At 40.2% G+C, this 18,702-nt stretch overlaps 1 protein-coding gene across 1 annotated transcript in view; it reads right to left on the bottom strand.

The window, feature by feature from the left end:
* Nucleotides 1-728: 728 nt before the first annotated feature.
* Nucleotides 729-18,702, bottom strand: part of REXO1 (RNA exonuclease 1 homolog) — a 296,453-nt gene continuing 278,479 nt past the window's right edge. Inside the window, exons 15-16 of the mRNA XM_075863701.1 lie at nt 16,940-17,060; nt 729-8,358 (exon numbers count right to left, since the gene is read on the bottom strand). Coding sequence (XP_075719816.1) covers nt 8,270-8,358; nt 16,940-17,060 — 210 coding nt within the window. The 3' untranslated portion in view covers nt 729-8,269. The remainder of the gene's footprint in view (nt 8,359-16,939; nt 17,061-18,702) is intronic.

Below are 18,702 nucleotides of genomic sequence, written 5' to 3' on the forward strand. Positions count from 1 at the left end.
TCACTGCAAATGGGTCATCTGTGAGTTATGCACAGGAAACCACAATGCTGCTCGAAACTATATACAACTACCTAAAGAAGTAGAAATTATAAAGTGCCAAGCACACACTACAGGGCGTGGCCCAGTGACAAAGGGAAATCAGCGAGCTGATGTAGCAGCAAAGCAAGCAGCAAGTAAAAATTTGACACATGAAAGGACAGTAAATATAGATATGGTGACAAATTTACCAGACTTTCAGAAACTTATAACTATGCAAAACAGTTGTTCTCAACAGGAAAAGACCAGATCGAAGGACAAAAGATGCACGTAGAACACCGATGGTCTCTGGCGTGATAGTGAAAGTAGGCCAGTACTAAAATCATTGCAGTCGGCATTAGCTGAGGCATCCCATGTTTTAACCCATTGAGGTAATACTGCAATGCGAAACTTGGTTTTTGCTTACTGGTGTGCTCCGGTTTTCACTGCCGTTGCGGTAAAGAAGAGTGCGTCTTACCTCACCTGCCTTCAACAGAATGCAGGAGGTGCATTGAAAGCTCGTCCTTCACATCTTCCATCAACAACTGGTCCTTTTCACATTCTCCAAATTGACTACATACAGCTACCAATGATGGGAAGGTTACAATATGTATTGGTATGTGTAGATAATTTTATCAGGATGGGTTGAAGCTTATCCAACAGCAAGACAATCAAGTGAAATAAATAAAAAAAAATCCATGGCGAGCAGTATTAAATTATTGCATAATAGTTTTATTCTATACAATAGGTTCCAAATCAAAAACTCACTGTAAAAAAAACAATTGCTGTTGTGTTACATTAACCACAAAATAAGTTGTAAATAAATTTATAAAACATACCCACTGTATACTTTTATTCCAAAAAGCTATATACAATAAAGCAGCTTACAGAATCTTTATAAAATAAAATGTCAAAGTTGCGATAAGTTACCGTAACCTGCCTTAAATATTTCACTGTGCTTTCCATACAGCAGTCTGCAGAAACTTTACTCTAACTACATGAACTAGTGCTAGCAGTCACCAAATAAGTAGTGGAGTTAGATGTGCATATATAATGGAATGTGTAAACAGGAGTAACCACTCCAAATTGAAGTATGTTTCACTTTTAGAGATATTTAACGGGATTATTCATATGCCTTATTTTCTGAAAATCTAGATAAAAAGAAAATGTACTTTTTCTAACAAATATGACCAACATCTTAATGAGGATTTTAACATTCAGGATTGCAGAGTTAAGGGATACCAGTAGTAGCAAATTATTTAGGCAATGGAGCCTATGGCTCAATTCGGTTACATTTCATGTATTTAATTAGGAGGCACTTACACTTTCAGCAATTGTTTAAAATAGTCTGCTCCTAACTGGTTTTCACTGTGTCATATGAATAGTATACGGTGTCGAAAGGGAAGAGTAAATGTTACATTAAAAAGAAAAATATCTCTATTTTGTACTTTATAAGGTAAACCTCAATTTGTGCACTATAGAAAGCCTTTACATGGCATATATTTGTGATGTAACCATAGCCTAAAATGTAGTAAGTAGCTTATGTAAAGTAATGTTTGGTTTGGAATACTTTCAAAAAACGGATTACATTTTCTTCTATGAAATTCTGGGGTTCGTCTATGTTGTGTGAAAAAGTAAATATTGCAAATCAATTGTACCCAATTAAAGAACAAAATCACAGATTATGAAAAAACAGTTAAAGCCCCTAAACAGGAAATGTAGTTTTGTAACTAAGCTATAAAGGGGTCCTGTCATCTCTCCTGACATGTCTGTTTTAGTTCATGATGGTATTCCCCATTAAATCACAATTCTGGAGCATCTTTTCTTAAAACTCTGTTGTGCCATTCCCCTTTTATTCCTCCTAGAAATTTATAAAAAAAAACAAACAAGTCAAAACAAGGTGCTCCCAGTTGGGGCGGGGGGTGTACCTACATAGACAATGTCCAATCAGTACTGACAGAGTGGGACTGTGTAGGGACACACCCCTTTGCCAATTCAATTATATATTTCTAGAAGGAATACTAGAAGAATGGCACAACGCAGAATTCGAAAAAAAATATTTAGCTAAATTATTTTATTGGGAATACAAGTATTTACTGAAATATACATGTGAGGAGAGGGGACAGGTCCACTTTATACCATGTTTGTTTATTTTTTTTGCAACGCAAGTGACTAAATAAATGGTGTACACGGTTTTATGAAGCGGTTTACTTGCTTATGCCCATATAACAGCCTAAATAGGATGCAGCTCATCCATACAGACTTTTGGGTATGTGCACACGATAACGTCAATTACGGCTGAAATTACGGAGCTGTTTTCAGGAGAAAACAGCTCCTGCATTTCAGACGTAATTGCTGGTACTCGCGTTTTGCGAGGCGTCAATTACGGACGTAATTTGGAGCTGTTCGTCATTGGATTCAATGAAAAACGGCTCCAATTACGTCCCAAAAAGTGTCCTGCACTTCTTTGACGAGGCTGTCATTTTACGCGCCGTCTTTTGACAGCGACGCGTAAAATCACAGGACGTCGGCACAGTATGACGGCAAACCCATTGAAATGAATGGGCAGATGTTTGCCGACGTATTCGAGGCTTGTTTTCAGACGTATTTCGAGGCGTAAAACGCCTCCAATACGTCTGAAAATCGGTCGTGTGAACCCTGCCTTATAAGGGAAAATCCAGGAGGGTCAGGTAATTAAGAAAATATGCAAGTCATTTATAGGACAAAACTCAATCTGGGAAAACCGCAAAAAGAAACATATTGTGGCACACTTAAAAGCAAACACATTTTACAGGTCAATATTTTAGTTAGAGTCACAACGCTCAATATGCCGACAAATCTATAACACACATATACACTTAAAAAACAAAACCCTACTCAAAAAAACTGTCTTGTTTCTGTTAAAGGGGAACTGACAGCTTTAGTAAATATTTGCATTACCCATGAAATAACAATTCAGGAGCATATTTTCTTAAAACTCTGCAATGTGCCGTTTCTGTTTTACCTTGTAAAATGGAGAAATGGGTGTTACCATCCCTCTTGTCAATAGGGCATGCTCCTAGACACTGACTATCTAATCAGTTCTGATAGTATCAGATTGTATAGGCAAAAAGGTATTGAAAAGCAATTGGGCACCAGAAAGCTGGAAAAATAGCAAATTTTTGTAGTGTTTTTCACTTGCCGTTTTGTTGTTGGTTTAGGTTAGTGGTTACGTTTCATGTAAGTAGATGGAAAAATATGTACTTCCATTTATATTATGGCATTTTGTAGTATTTTTGTGACATTTATTGACAACATATTGAAGGGAATGGCTTTTTTCTATTTACTCCATGAAGTTCAATTAGTAAAAACAGCAACATTTATAATAAAACAAAATTCTAAAAAAAATTGTGTGTGCAATGTAGATAGATTGCCTATAGAAATAGTTCAAGGAACATTTTCAGGAACACTTTTTTAAAATTGGAACAAAAAATACATTAAAAAAAAAACATAAAAAAAAAAAACATTTAACAAAACCAACAAGATTCTTGACATGCAGCTTTTGTCGAGGATACTTAGGGCTCATCCATATGTGAATTTGACCTTAATGGAAAATTCTATCTTAAAACAAAAATAATAAAGTGTGCAACCTGCAAAATAAACCTCGTCAAGAGTAAAAGGGCTCCTTCTACTATTAAAAAGACCACAATGAATATAAAAACGCCCAAACTGTATAAAATGACAAGGCACAATGCACGGAGAATCACAGATCGCATCTACAGGAGACCAAGAAACACACAGTTTAGGTCAAAAGTTCATGTAGGGAATGGAGCATGCCACGCTAGGTGAAGGAAGCGTGATCCAAGAGCTTCTCACCAAGGCACAGACTTTACTAACTAAACTGCGATATAAAGGTCAAACTGGCTAAAGAAAGACTCAGAGATCCGCAGGGCAACCCTTGGAGTCATGAACTTCAATTCGATTTGGAGAAATTCCTATGGAAGAAACTAACTTCACCAGCAGGCCGTGGCAAAACGATGCCAGATGATATGACCACATATTCTCCCACTAAGAACGGTTTAGGAGAACTCTGTCCTGCAGCCTGATGCAGGAAGCAAACCTGTCCCTCTTCCGATATCGAGAGCCTTTCTAAAGAAAGCCCTCCAGCACATGGTGTCGCCGGTCCTGAAGGAGCTGGCAGTCAAAGACAAATATCATCAAAAAGGCCAAAGAGTTGCCACGCTGGAAGCAGCCATCACGCACCATAGCAACCTCATGCAGAACATGCTGCTCTCGCACCAGACTTATCTGAACACCACCCATCTCCAGCTGGAAGATCAGGAGAAATGGAGTCTGAGAAAAAATATCCAACTTTGGGGCATACCTGAGAATGTGGCATATGTGAGACTGACAAAAACGAAGATTTTTTTCCTCCTTGATTGGGCAAAAGCAGGCCAAGAATGTAGTGGTAGAACGAGTGCACAGAACACTCAGGCCTAAAACGGCACAAAGGGAGCCTCCCTGAGGTGTTCGGCTTGTTAAACTATCTAGATACGGTGGCCATATTGAAAGCAGCCATGGAGCAGAGAGATATTCTTCATGAATATGCAAAAATACTATTCCAGGACTTAGGTGCCAGCACCCTAGCCATGTGAAGTGCCCTTAAACTCCTTACGGAAGCGCTAAGTGCCAAGAAAATACCGATTTGGTGGCTGTTCCCCTTTGGGTTGGCCACAGCATAAGATGGCCATCAAATCACCAGATGACCTTAAAGCATGAGGGATGCTGGAATTGGAACAAATTAACATTCCATCGTGGCTTCCGGTTGCCCAGGACAACATAATTCCTGTCTCGCTAAACAACCTCCGAAGCAAATAGCGGTGAAACCAAAATTCCCAAAGACTTGGAAGAACACCGGTGACACAGATGCTACTCATGCAGATTTCTGATACTATAAAGTAGTTATGACCTCATGGATATACTACAATGCCATCATAGAGGACACTTTATACTGTCATCCCGTTTTGACCTCAGCTATCTGCCTAGCAATGGCAGTTATGTAATTTTTTGTGATATATCCCCCATAACACGCTGCCCTATGTCCATTATCACATCCATTCAGCTCTTTACTGTGAACTCTGGTTGGCTACGATACCAGATATGGCAAATATTCAGCCCTCCTCTTCTGCACACTGGTATTGCCCGTCTATCTCCCTTTTCCAGGACCCAAGGAAAGATTTCAGCTTCTATCGTTACCATAGGAGAACCACAGTTACAACGTTTCTTATAACAAAGGGGTGGTGTCTCTCTACCTTCTCCCCCCACAAAAACCTCTATCAAAGGTATATGCAAATGTGCTCTTAGATGACATTCCTGTCACGTGAGGAACCATCCTTTGTATTGACCCACTACCATGGATTTTCACAATGCATCCGCATATAAGAAAACTCATACAAAATTCTGTCCAGATGGTATAGGACGCCTGAGTACTTATATAAAATACACCTTCCCCGCACTGACTCTTGCTGGAAGTGACGTTGAGACAAAGGCTCCATTTCTCACATTTGGTGGTACTGTCCTCTGAAAATTCTAGATATATTGAAAGCTTCATGAATAAAATATGCTCAACCCACATTAAACTTATACCAGAGTGTCTTACTTTGGCTCCCATGTTCAGGCTATAGGCCAGCACACACCGACCTAGCTGCCCATATGATATTGGCGGCCAAACAATTGATTCCTGTGAAGTGGAGAGATGAAGACTCACCGCCCCCCACCCCCCCCCCCCCCCACAACTCTAGACATGTGAATCTCTGAGCTCCATCAACTTTTTCACATGAAAGAATTTGCCGGCTGGGAAAAATCACAACAGGGAAGCTTTTTTTTTTGAAAACTTGGCAACAGTGTTTGGACTTTATGACTGAGAAAACCTGACTCATAGGTTGTGAGTCTCTGTCCTGCCCTACGAATTACATTTTACCCTTAGCTGTACACGCTGCCGTTTCAGCTTCCATCATTGCCTGACTATTAATATGTACTTGCACTATGTTATCTAATGTGATATTACTTGACCTCTGCTGCTGTTTACAGACTAGATTATTTTGTTCTTACTCTCATATGACAATGTTTGGTAACTTTTTTTTACTGCTGTTCTAAGGCTTCAATGTGGTCACTATGTACAATTTCATGGGCCTAGAGTCTGGGTGAAAGATTCCTAGCATTGACCCTCTGAGGTGTTCGATTTATAAATGCATTGTCGTGTAATGCTATATTTTACTGTAGGTTATTCTTGAAATAAAAATATACCAAAAAAAACAATATCCAAATAACATACATATATGAGTTATGTCAAGAAATGATAAAATATATTGTATAAAAATGTAATAGGCCAAATATGTGGCTACATAAGATCAGCATGCCAAAATAGTATACGACGTACTCGAAAAATGCTCTAGGTGTGTACACATACACACACACACACACACACACACACACATATATATATATATATATATATATATATATATATATATATCACTCACACACACATGCGCACATATATACAAATAAATCAGCTACGGTCTACCCATAATGTCACTATACCCAATAGGAAACAACAAAGTTAATCAAACTCCAGGGAACTCACGTCTAGACATCCTTCACGGTGTGTGGTATGGAAGAGACTGAAAATTACAACGCTTCTACTTAAACCTGTAGCTTCTGATTTATTTATTAACTTTGATTACATTTTTTGCCATGAGCTGATTTACTTAACTATAGACATGTCCACATACCTTGGCCATTTTTCTAGTACATCATATACTATTTTGGCATGGTGATCTTATATAGTTACATATCTGGGACATTACATTCTTATTCAGTATATCCTTTGACCATCTGTGGACATTAACTCAACATATACCGTATGTATGCTATATGGACATTACACAAACTTTTGACCTGCACTGTGTTTGTCGGTCTCTTGGTGGTGCGATCTGTGATTCTCAGTGCATACGTAGGGCCACATCTCATGCCCACTTTTTTCTCTTTTTAACGGATTGTGATATTGTACACACTTTTTTGAATATTTGATAAATAAATTGAAGTTACACATTTATACAATGTGAGTGTTTGTATACCGTGGTCTTTTTATTTTTAAAGCGGTCTTTGAAAATAATACATTTTATATATTTATTTTAGTAATTATGTCTATGTTCAATGTCCCAGCATATTTGAAATGGAGTTGCTTAAACCAGACAACACATTTGACTTATTAGGGCATAGTCATTAGAGGGGCATCCCTCAGTTTGCACTCCAGCAGCTGAACCGTCTCCAAGACTTATCCCAGTACTTTTCTAATAAGTTGTCCACACATGATAGCCTCTAAGTCCACTCATGATAGTCTCAATCTTTTTGTACTGGGAGTCACACCACCGACGGTCAAAGTCCACGCCAAAACAAAAAACACTGCTCAATTCACGTTTAATTTGTTTCCTAAACCCAGTATAACACTAAAATAAGCACAACAGTCAACTCTGCTGCTAAATTAAAGACTGGGCAGCTAATGGCAACTTTTGTCAAAACTGCTTCTTTAGCGGTGCTTTTGTTTTTTGCATTCGAAGACAACATTCCTAAAAGTTTTTTTGCCAAAGAATTCAATAATAAAGTTTCATTGGAAAAACTTGGAAATATACTTACTACATTATTGATTTTGCTCTAGTCCTGCGCCGCTGCTCCCAGCAGTCCTGGCCCATTTTTATTTTTAAGATCAAATGACCATGGCAGGCAATGAGCGCCCTCTGTGAGGTTTCATTGATGGTGGCGTTATGTCACATGGCAGTAACAGTTACTTGAAGTGCATTACATGGACATCACATCATGTTAACTATGTAAACAAAAGTCATATAAACGGTTGGGAGGCAACAGTGCAGGAACGAACCAATTTCGGTTAAGGAAAGCATATTACAAACAATATTGTTTTCTCATTTTATGAATATGCAACTGTATTATCTATACTGGTAAAACACAAATGTAACCAGTCCAAGTGTACCTGCAAAGAAACATTTAGTATACAAACGTTTGCAATGTTTTAATTTGTTACTGTGACATATTCATTCTAGTATTTCCAAATGTTTCAACACTTCACTTCCAGTATAAAACGTTAAGATGTTTTACATTTTAAAGGCTTTATCTTCCATTTACAAGAAAAATTTAAGTTGGCAGCAGTTCTCTTTTGTGGGCAAATTCACTTGATGCTGTGAAACCAGTGAAGTCATCATCGTTTTACTTTTGCATCTTCTTTCATACGCCAGATCATGAGTTCCATACAAGAGCAGGCATCTTCACTAGAATCATGTCCCTCCACTTTGAAGAAAAAAAAAAAATGGCTTAGGTTATTAAAAATTCATGGAAAAGGCCATTCACTTTACTAAAAACAGTATCTACCACTGTTAGGCTGGGTTCACACGACCATGTTACGTCCGTAATGTACGGAACGTATTTCGGCCGGAAGACCCGGACCGAACACAGTGCAGGGAGCCGGGCTCCTAGCATCATAGTGATGTACGATGCTAGGAGTCCCTGCCTCGCTGCAGGACAACTGTCCCGTACTGTAGTTCCACGCAGAAGCAGGGACTCCTAGCGTCGTACATCACTATGATGCTAGGAGCCCGGCTCCCTGCACTGTGTTCGGTCCGGGTCATCCGGCCAGGCCTATTTTCAGATGTAATTCGGGCGTTTTACTCCTCAAATTACGCCTGAAAAGACGGCTCCATTACGACTGAAAACATCTGCCCATTGCTTGCAATGGGTTTGACGATGTTCTGTTCAGACGAGGTGTAAGTTTACGCGTTGCTTTCAAAAGACGGCGCATAAAAAGACGCCCGCGTCAAAGAAGTGCATGTCACTTCTTTGGACGTTTTTGGAGCCGTTTTTCAAGGACTCCATTGAAAAACAGCTCTAATTACGTCCGTAATGAATGTCGCAAAAAACGTGAGTACTTGAAAAAAATGTCTGAAATTCAGGAGCGGTTTATGTCTGAAATTCAGGAGCGGTTTTCGCCTGAAAACAGCTCCGTAATTTCAGACGTATTTTGCGTTTGCGTGTGAACATAGCCTTAAAGAGCGTTAATATTACACCATGATCGACCAGAATTGTAGTCTTAAGACAGTCTAGGTCTCTTCCTCTATCTAATTTCCGTATTCTAGTCTATCATTTCCGCAAGTAATTAATAGGCTATGCTGGAAAAGGACTAGCACGCAATCAGCATTCTAATTCACCCCAAAGGTGTTTGATGGAGTTGAATTCAGGACACTGTGAAGGATGGCTCCTCCACACTAAACTCGTAAAGCCATGTCTTTATGTACCTTTCTTAGTTCACAGGGGGCACAGTAACGCTGGAACAGAAAAGGGTTTTCCCCAAACTTGCCACAAAGTTGGAAGCATACAATTGTGTAAAATATCAGTGTATGTGTCAGGGATCATTACCATGTATATTGTTTGAAAAATATTATCCTCACACATATGTATATACATTTCAGTTCTTTGTGTAATATACTGATGTAACAAGTTCTTTGTTCATGTCGGACACCTATGGAAGACACCGCCCCCTGGAATGCAAGAAGAGTGAGTCTGAGAAACTGGTGGGGGCTTGGGCACTCCCACATCTCTGGGGAGGAGGCATGTGTCTCTTTCTGTGTTTCTTTGTTCTGAATAAAAAGTTTTCAGTCTTCCTCCTGACCAAACATCTGTGTGGTGTACTTCTCTCCAGGCATGCCTTCAGCTTTCAATTTACAGAGGTGGTTATTCGGTGTGAAATACGGACCTGACATTTGGCGCCCGAACGTGGGGCCTCACTCGAGGAAATATAAAAATCCGGACAAATCGACAAACACAGGGTGAAACAGAGGACTCAAAGTTGCCCACTGAAGGAATTTGATCACCTCCGCAATAACACGGTAAGCGAATTGATTTTATAAATCTTCGTCTTATCTGTGTTAGTGGGCAGTCTTGTGGCGATCTGTAGAACCCTTTTGTTGATTTCCTGGATTATCTCAGGCGACAGAGGTGATATTTTCCGCTGTGAGGTAAAAAAACCTGTGAGACCTTAGTCGCGCCCGACTAACCATCCTCTGGGTAATTAGAGTCTAAATAAAAGATTATATAACCGACCGGAGAGCTGCAGACTGCAAATTTTAATATTTCCAGTGAGGCCAGAGAGTCTAAAGATTTTTTATATCCTAGCGAGATGTAATAAATTACATTGCAGACTAGAGATTATACTATTTCGGCGAGACTTAGTGTTGCAGACTGTGAAATTATAATATTTCCTGCCAGACCAAGAGTTGTAGACCGAAGATTGTTATATAAATTACGTGTATAATATAGACTGTTAGAATGGATGGTTTACGGTCCATATTCAAATCATCAGGATCACCCGATCCTATTCATGATTTGGTGAAGTGAATGGAAGTTAGGAATAAGAAAGGTATTGTATGTTATACGTATTAGAAAACACAGGACCAGCCGACGCCCGGTAATGGTGTCCGTACCTCATGTTGAGTGTGTCCTCATTGTGGGTGGGAAACCACCCCCCCCCCCTTTCACAGCTGCGCACTGTGTTTCCAATGGGAGAGGCTGCCCCCCCCTTCCCCTGATGTGGCCACGCCTGGCCCAACCAAATCAGTATGAAATAATCGCCTTGTTAATTTTGTCATTTGTAATGTCTTCTATTTTTAGGTTCCATGCTAGTGTTCAGGACGCTGTTCACTGATGAAGCAACACGTCATCATAATATAGAGATGGTGGCCGACAGATTGTACTGTTACAAATTATGTGTTTGATGTTTTGAACGTAGATAATTCCTATACAATGGTGTGATGAATGATTGCAGATACGTATGTTGTTTTGCCGGCATTGAAAGTGTTAAGATTGTGAGACTAGACGCTGTTAGAAGCTGTGAGTGTGTGACCCCCCTCCCTCCCCCTGTAGTGTACTGTGCTGTGTTTGGGAGGAGGAGGGGGGCTGACTGGGTGCAGTCTGCAGGGCTGATGGGACAAAGGGATTACAATATGCACTGCTAGATATATATATATCAGTAATGTCTACAAACCTAAATAAATTTCTTCTCTTTGTGCATGCGCTGTTGTTTATAAAAGTTACGATATTTATGTGTTATGATGTGATCAGATTTCATGTGTTTTGATGTTAATTCAGAAGTATTAAAACTACAGATACTGTGAGACACGGGGTTTTGAAAATGTATGTGCCCCCCACCGTTCCCTATTTTTATATACAGTTTAATGGTTTGCAGTAATTAATGTTATCAGATATAATATTTTCTGTTTTTATTGAATAACTAACTACAATTGTTTTGTTTTTGATTTCACACATGAGTTATATCATTGTAAAGATAAAATGTATTTGTCAGGAAAAAGTCATTTTTGTTTCACGCTGTTGTACATTACAGGGGGTTAAACTAGTGTTATGTTGAGATGTAGTTTTGAACTCTGCTACATTACTTTCGCAGAGTCCACAAAGGGGGGAATGGTGAAGGAACTGATCAGGTACAATTTTGGTTTGTTTTGAATTAATTTGGTTTCAGGAGATCTAAAAATGTGTAAGAGACCCCAATGAGTAATCCAGATTAAATGTGTATGAGAGTAACCTAAATTTTGAGTTTTTTTCAGTGTAGATGGTTACAGATCTTTCCAGAACAGTAAATATGGCACTGGGTATGCTGTGCTGTAGTCTCCACCCAATATGAGGTATTGTGTAAGAGACCATCCCCCTCCAGCAAATTTACACAGGAGGTGACGTCACTCGCCGATGGGTCTTTACAGATTTAGATGGGGGAGAAGGAAAAAAACAAAAATTGTCTGGACATTGTTAATTTGATGTAAAGTTTTTAGGAATTTTTTTATTTTGTTTTTGTATTAATCAAGTATTTGCAGAATCTGATAAAAGTGAGATTCTCAAAGTGTTCTGGATTATCAGATGTGTGGAGAAGTGTATAACATTTGGTTTTATTTTAGAGGATGAAGACGCCACCCCTTTGAGATGTTCTATCTATATGTGACATGGGTTTCTAATGTAAATTTGTAATAAAGAGATTTTATTATACAGCATGTACAAGACAGGATACGAGGCACCAGGTAAATCATCCAGAAACCACTCTCACCTTCTTGTTCATCTCAAGGAGCGGAGCTGCTCGCTGAGGCTTGTAACCTGGCAAAAGGTAAGATGGCCGACATTTACACTGACTCTAGGTACGCTTTTGGCATCGCCCACAATTATGGGCCCATTGGTAGTAGGAACTTTATTGGATCATCGGGTAAGCCAATTGAGAGAGCGAGAGAAGACAGACCTGACAACAAGGGTATGTGCAGCCAGGTATCAGTAAATTGGCTTGTCCCTGGATACAATAATGCCACCACTAGGTTTGTAGCAGCCGGCATGATGTGCGCACAGCGTGACATAGGTAAAACAGCAAAGGTACCTGTGAAAAGTGCAGCCCGGCCAGATTAACAGTCCCAGCGACTGCAGAACATACAACAACACGAGGTAGAAGTGTATGACAATGTGCTCGTGTGTGTAGACCTGTTCTCAGGGGGGGCCTGAAGCCCGGCCGATATCTTCCCCATTGCAGATGTTGTGTGTAAGTGACGGGGGAACAGTGTTATCCCAAGTATTGACCTGTTGTTTGTACAATGATAAGATGTTAGCAGTTCTCTAGACGTTGTCCCAAAGTTAGTTTGTTTAATAACTGTATTTAAGAAGTGTTGTGGGAATATTAAATACTGAGGTTAAGTTTTATGTAAAGTTCTGGACCAGCCTTAGCATTGGACTATTAGAGTCATGCGTCAGATAAAAGGTACAGAAGTGGAATATTCCCATTCGAAAACATTTTTATTTGTTTATTTTTATTTTTGTTGTGAAAGGGAAATTTTAGAGCAGAGAATTCTGTGCAGTGTATATGTGTATGTATAGATATGTATATAAAGAAGAAGAATCAGTTTGTAAGTTTTAGTTACGGACCAATGTGAACATTCGATGTAAAGATGCAATTTGTTTATGTTTTTCTTCAAATTAATTATTTGATTAAGATCAATTAATGTTTATACAATGAAAAAGCTTGTTCTCCACAGGAAGAGTCCAACTGGGAGAGGAAGGCGTGAGAACCAGATTCTAACAGAATGTGGACGGATAAGGGAAGGTGAACCGGTAACACCCAAGGCACTCTTGATGGCACTTGAATTGATGGTGTATGACCTCACATATGCCCCAAGACTGCAAGGATCGATTTGGTAAGATCTAATTGGTATGCCCCAGGTTTTACAGCTGATGCTGCTAAATTCTGTTAGAGCTGTTTGATTTGCCTACAGAACAGTCCTGGCAGACCGGTGCCAACCTTATCATACCCGCCTCCCACGAAGAGAACTGACCTTGAGAGGCCTTCCCAGCTAGAACGAACCAGATTAGAGTAAGAAAAATAGGTTTAAGACACTTGTCAGATAAAAATGTGGAATCTGTGTATGTTTCTGTGAGGTGGAGATGTTCTAGGCAATCAGATGAGATCAAGGTACAAATCCTGCTGAAAGGGTATCACTAAGTGCAAATGAAATGTACCCAATAAATGACACATCTTCTAGGTGCCCTGTCCATTGTAACAGAGAAGTTTTTCCTTATATGAAGGTGTTTGATGTCATTTAAGGGCCTGACATTATTGTATGTACTTAGAACAACGTTTATAATGTATGCGGATGATGTTATCACCAGATTAGTATTTATTTTAACAATTGACAAGAGTTGGGGGTCCCCAGCAAGTGCCAGTAAATATGAACTAAAAGACTTTTAACACGATGAACTCCATCACTGAGATGCGGCAGGCGCAGCCTGAGCCACTAAAACGTGTTTATCATGAACTGACGGCAGTGTCACAATTCTAAGCGGCCGCCCAGACAAGTAACTTGCCAGAGGAAGAGTACAGATGCGGAGGGTTTGATAGTCACAATACAACTCCACTAATCCGCCTACGTGGGATCTCACCCCAGGCTCACAACATGAGGTGCTATGTACAGCCTGATGATGTAAACTAAAGGAGACGGTGTCGGACAGATGAGAAGGACCAAACCAAGTCCTGATGACATCAGCAAAGATCAAAGTAAAGACCAAAGACCTGAGTGAATCCGTCAGCAGGATCAAGTGTTTTGATAAGTAAGTGGCTAGGAGGGGGTAATAATAACTCCCCCACTGGACACCAACGTAGTCTGACTCCACAATTGTGTGGGTTACCCTGAGGGTGACAGTCAGTGAAGAGCAGAAGACAGGAGAAGAAGAAGACGATGGTGTACAGGACTGGCAATGAACTGATGGGACCCGAAACCTGAGGGTGATAACATTATGATTATTAGTTGAGGCCCTATTATTTATAATGTCTGAGTTTTATAATTATAATGTGTGTAAATATGCCACGGTGCTGCAAATTACAATCTGAGGAGTTTTATGTGGAGGTGTGAGGTGAAGGTCACTGTGCTGCCCATGACCTGTTATATCTGCAGGGGTAAAAGTCCCATTAGGACAGTGACAGTGCGACAGTTGTTACCATTAATAAAGTTAGAGTCTACACTGAATAAGCATAAACAGTGTAAATAAAATGTAAATGCGCCAACATAGCCTCCATGTTCAACTTACCCATATTTCCGTAGTGTAGTAGTGTGACCCAGTAGATGAGGTAGCGCCCCTCATCTACTGGGTCACACTACTACACTACGGCTATGTTGGGGCATTTACATTTTATTTACACTGTTTATGCTTATTCAGTGTAGACTCTAACTTTACTGCCTGTCCTACCTGACACACATTCTCTATCTGGGCATACCTTGCTAAATTCAGGATTAATGATTGATGTGTCTCTGTACATATTCTATTTTTGTCCACCCATATTTGTGACATATAGTATTATATTGCGATCCAGTTTAAAAAGACTTGTTTTAGATTCTTATGTGTTTTTTGATTTGTAATAAAGAATTTCTATTTTTCAACTTTCTTTGATATTTATGGACTCTTTGTTTCTCCTGTTTATATACTTACATTTTGGAGTCTTTATCTCCAATAAAGTTACATAGTTACATAGTTACATAGTTAGTACGGCTGAAAAAAGACACATGTCCATCAAGTTCAACCAAGGGAAGGGAAAAGTGGGTGGTTGTTACTTCTATTTCCCACCCTTATATTTATGTCCTGCGAGACTGTTTTGTCTAACGATCTTATTGATTGGTAGGTAGAGAAAGCAAACATTGTGATGGGAAGGAGATGTCGGGAAACAAGTTGGGGGGACGGGACCAAACTGAATCGTTGCCCCGGGTGCAGGAGAACCTAGCTAGGCCTCTTTTTAAAATGAATGCATTTGGATTCGATAAGAACCAAGTTGAGTTATCATGTTGATGGCTTTACATACGCTGCTTTGGGGGGGGGGGGGCGATACTTTTTATACAACTATATATATATATTTTTAGATTTTTGGGGTAAGAAAAAGTCTATTTAGAATTAGTCAAGGTTTTCAAGATGGTTGTCTCAGGACATTAGCTAATTTAAAGCAAGAATACCCTATAGGTGAGGAAAGTTTGCTTCACTTTTGTAAGCTTAAACATGGCAGTAACTCTGATAAAACATTAACAAAACGTTCTGACGTTTAGGATTTTCACACCTGATTATAAAATATGTAGTTGTTTTTCCTGCAGTGAAACATTTTGAAAAAGGTTGGGTATATATCAGATTTAAGACAGTCTAATATAAATAGGGCTATTCATGAACTATGGCCAAGCCCAGCTATGAGGTTTATTCCAGATTTTCTTGATGAACAGGATGTACAACATTTGATAAGAGAAAATAAGTGTCCTAAATGTAATGAAACAGGGGTGGATTTTACTAAAATGCTGTTTATACATCTCTAAAACCTCTGGAGTGAGATCATGAAGTGTGTAGAGGAAATTCATAATATTCAAATTCCTAAAGATCCCATTGATTGTATATAGGGGGATATTAAAGCGAACAGATATCACCATCGACTCCCATGTAAAAATAAAAAAAGAAAGTATACTTTTTTTTTTTTTTTTTACTTGGAGTGAGATTTTATTGAATTCGTATTATGACAAATTGTATAACTTAAAGCAATACAAGAAAAACTAAGGGTGGACACATCCGTATATTGCAACAAAATATCGAAACTTTTCTTTCCTAGAAAAATTATTGCTTTGAAATAGATACGGTTTAGTCCCCCAAGTATCATCAGTGTAGTATACTAAGAAAGAAATTAGAATGGAAAGAATATACTACATTAACCCCTTGATGCACCAGGACGACACTGTACGTCCTTGTGCGGGGGTTGAAGTATGGAGTGGGCTCACGGGCTGAGCCCACTCTATATGCTGTGGGGTGTCAGCTGTGTATTACAGCGGACACCTCGCACTAACGGCCAAGAACAGAGAGAACTCGGATCCTGGCTGTTTAACTAGATACAGTGCTTAATAGCGACCGCAGCATCTAAGCCGTTAGAAAGAGGCTGTCGGAGGGGGCTGCACGACCACTCCGACAGCCGATCGCAGGGGGCTGCACGGCCCCCTCCGACAGCCGATCGCATGGTGCTGAGGGTTGTCATGGCACCCTAGGGGCCTAATGAAGGCCACCAGGTCTTCCTTCTTTTATGCTCCTGTTAAGCCCTCCCTCTGGCCCGGAGAGCTCCAGAACAATAAACTGCAAAAAATGTCTGCTCTTATGCTACATGTACGTAGGACAGCCCAAGTGTTCCACCCGGTTTTGCCATGAATTTCAGCGATGCAGGGTTCTTCACACTACAGCAGTGAATATGAACACCCTTATAGAGGAAGTCACACTTCTTAGTGATTAACTAATCTAATCATTTTCCTTCTAGATTATGGATGCTTACCACTGTCTTGGATAATGCGCTGAAGATATTCAGCCATCAACGAACGAAGTGCACGCTTGTATGGCAGACCAAGGCGGTGAGGGAAGACAACCGCTGTATCCACTACAGTAGGATGTATAAGCTAAAAAGAAAAATCACAAGCAATGTTTATGCATAGAACACTTCACATTTAGAAAGATTCGAGTCTATGCATGAAGTATGTATCATGAATATATTGTTTTGTCTAATACACTGGCATATGTCACTCTCACAAAAAAAGCTCATAATTTTATTGCTTGCATTTTAGTAAAGCATACAGTTTAAGCATAGAGGGCATAGACCGATAGAGAGGGAAGGAGATGTGCAATGCTCCCCTCCTCTGTAGCGCAAGCGCAGATTGGTGGAGCAGCAGTCAGCAGGCTTCTCTCTGCTCTATGCTTCACTAATCAGAGCCTCAGCCTGCACTTTGACCAGAGAGCGCAAGAAAAGAAAATGGACTGCAGCTGTGTGTAAGTTGTATAGTTTCTTACACTACTTACTCCTTTTCAAGTTAATTTTATGACTGTTGAGACCGGAATACTTTGCTGTCCTGATATGTGGGGGCTCACAGCCCATCCTCTTGCTGCTCTGAGGTCTCCTTATCATTAACTTTTGTTAATTGTAGCAACAAGTCAAAAGATTTAGGCCCCATGCACATGAACGTGTTTTTGCGGCCGCAATTCACCCGCAAATCTGCAGGTGAATTGTGGTCCCATTCATTTCTATGGGTCCAAGCACATGACCGTGGTTTCCACAGTCCGTGCATTGCCCACGAGCCTGGACCGCAAAAAGATAGGACATGTCTTATTACGGCCGTGTTTTGCGTTCCAGGCTGATAGAAATGAATGCACGCGGCCATGTGCACGGCTCGCGATTTGCGGGTGGACCGCGGGTGGACCGCGGGTGACTCCGCGGCCGTCCGAGCCGCAAATCACGGCCCTGCACGCCACTACGGTTGTGTGCATGAGGCCTTAACCCTTTAGATTGCATTTCCTGCCGGAGTCCGTATAACTTTTAAAGGGGTCGTCCGGGGACAAAAATTGCATTGCCTTATTATGTGAAAAGAAGTTACTTATTAATGTACTTTAATTAAAAATTCGGTACTAAATTGTATATATATGGACATCGACAGTGACGTTGGCAGCAGTGCTGGAGTCCCCGGGCAGAGCATCAGCTGTTGCTCCGATTGGGAACTCCAGCGATAGGAAACCCCTAAAATCACTGACCAAATATTGACAGTGACGTCGGGAGCAGTGCTGAGGTCCCGAGCAAAGCGTTAGCGGGTGCTCTGCTCGGGAACTCCAGCAATAGGCAATGTGACAGCCCCTTGCAGTCATGCGCTTGATAACACGCAGACATGAACAGCACAGGAAGAATGCTCTCAGTCACGTGGGGCCGTGTCAGCACGTCATCAATATTAGAAAAGCTACAGGACTTCTGGGAACAATTCACCGGGTTTGAACTACACGAGTTTGGAACCGAATTTTAAATTAAAGTACATTAGTAAGTGACTTCTTTTCACACAAAAATACTAATGCAATTTTTGGTCCCCAGATAACCCCTTTATATCTCCTGACTTGTTGCTTCACGTAACAAAAGTTGATAAGGAGACATCAGAGCAGTCAAAGAGGGGAGACGAGAAACTTATCATATGACCTATATAGATTACTACCTAGCACAGATGATTTCCAGGCCTGTCACACACTTTTCAGTATAGGTAAACCATTTCATAATCCACACACTGA

This window comes from Rhinoderma darwinii, chromosome 1, assembly GCF_050947455.1.
Source record: "Rhinoderma darwinii isolate aRhiDar2 chromosome 1, aRhiDar2.hap1, whole genome shotgun sequence".
In the NCBI taxonomy this organism is placed as follows: Eukaryota; Metazoa; Chordata; class Amphibia; order Anura; family Rhinodermatidae; genus Rhinoderma; species Rhinoderma darwinii.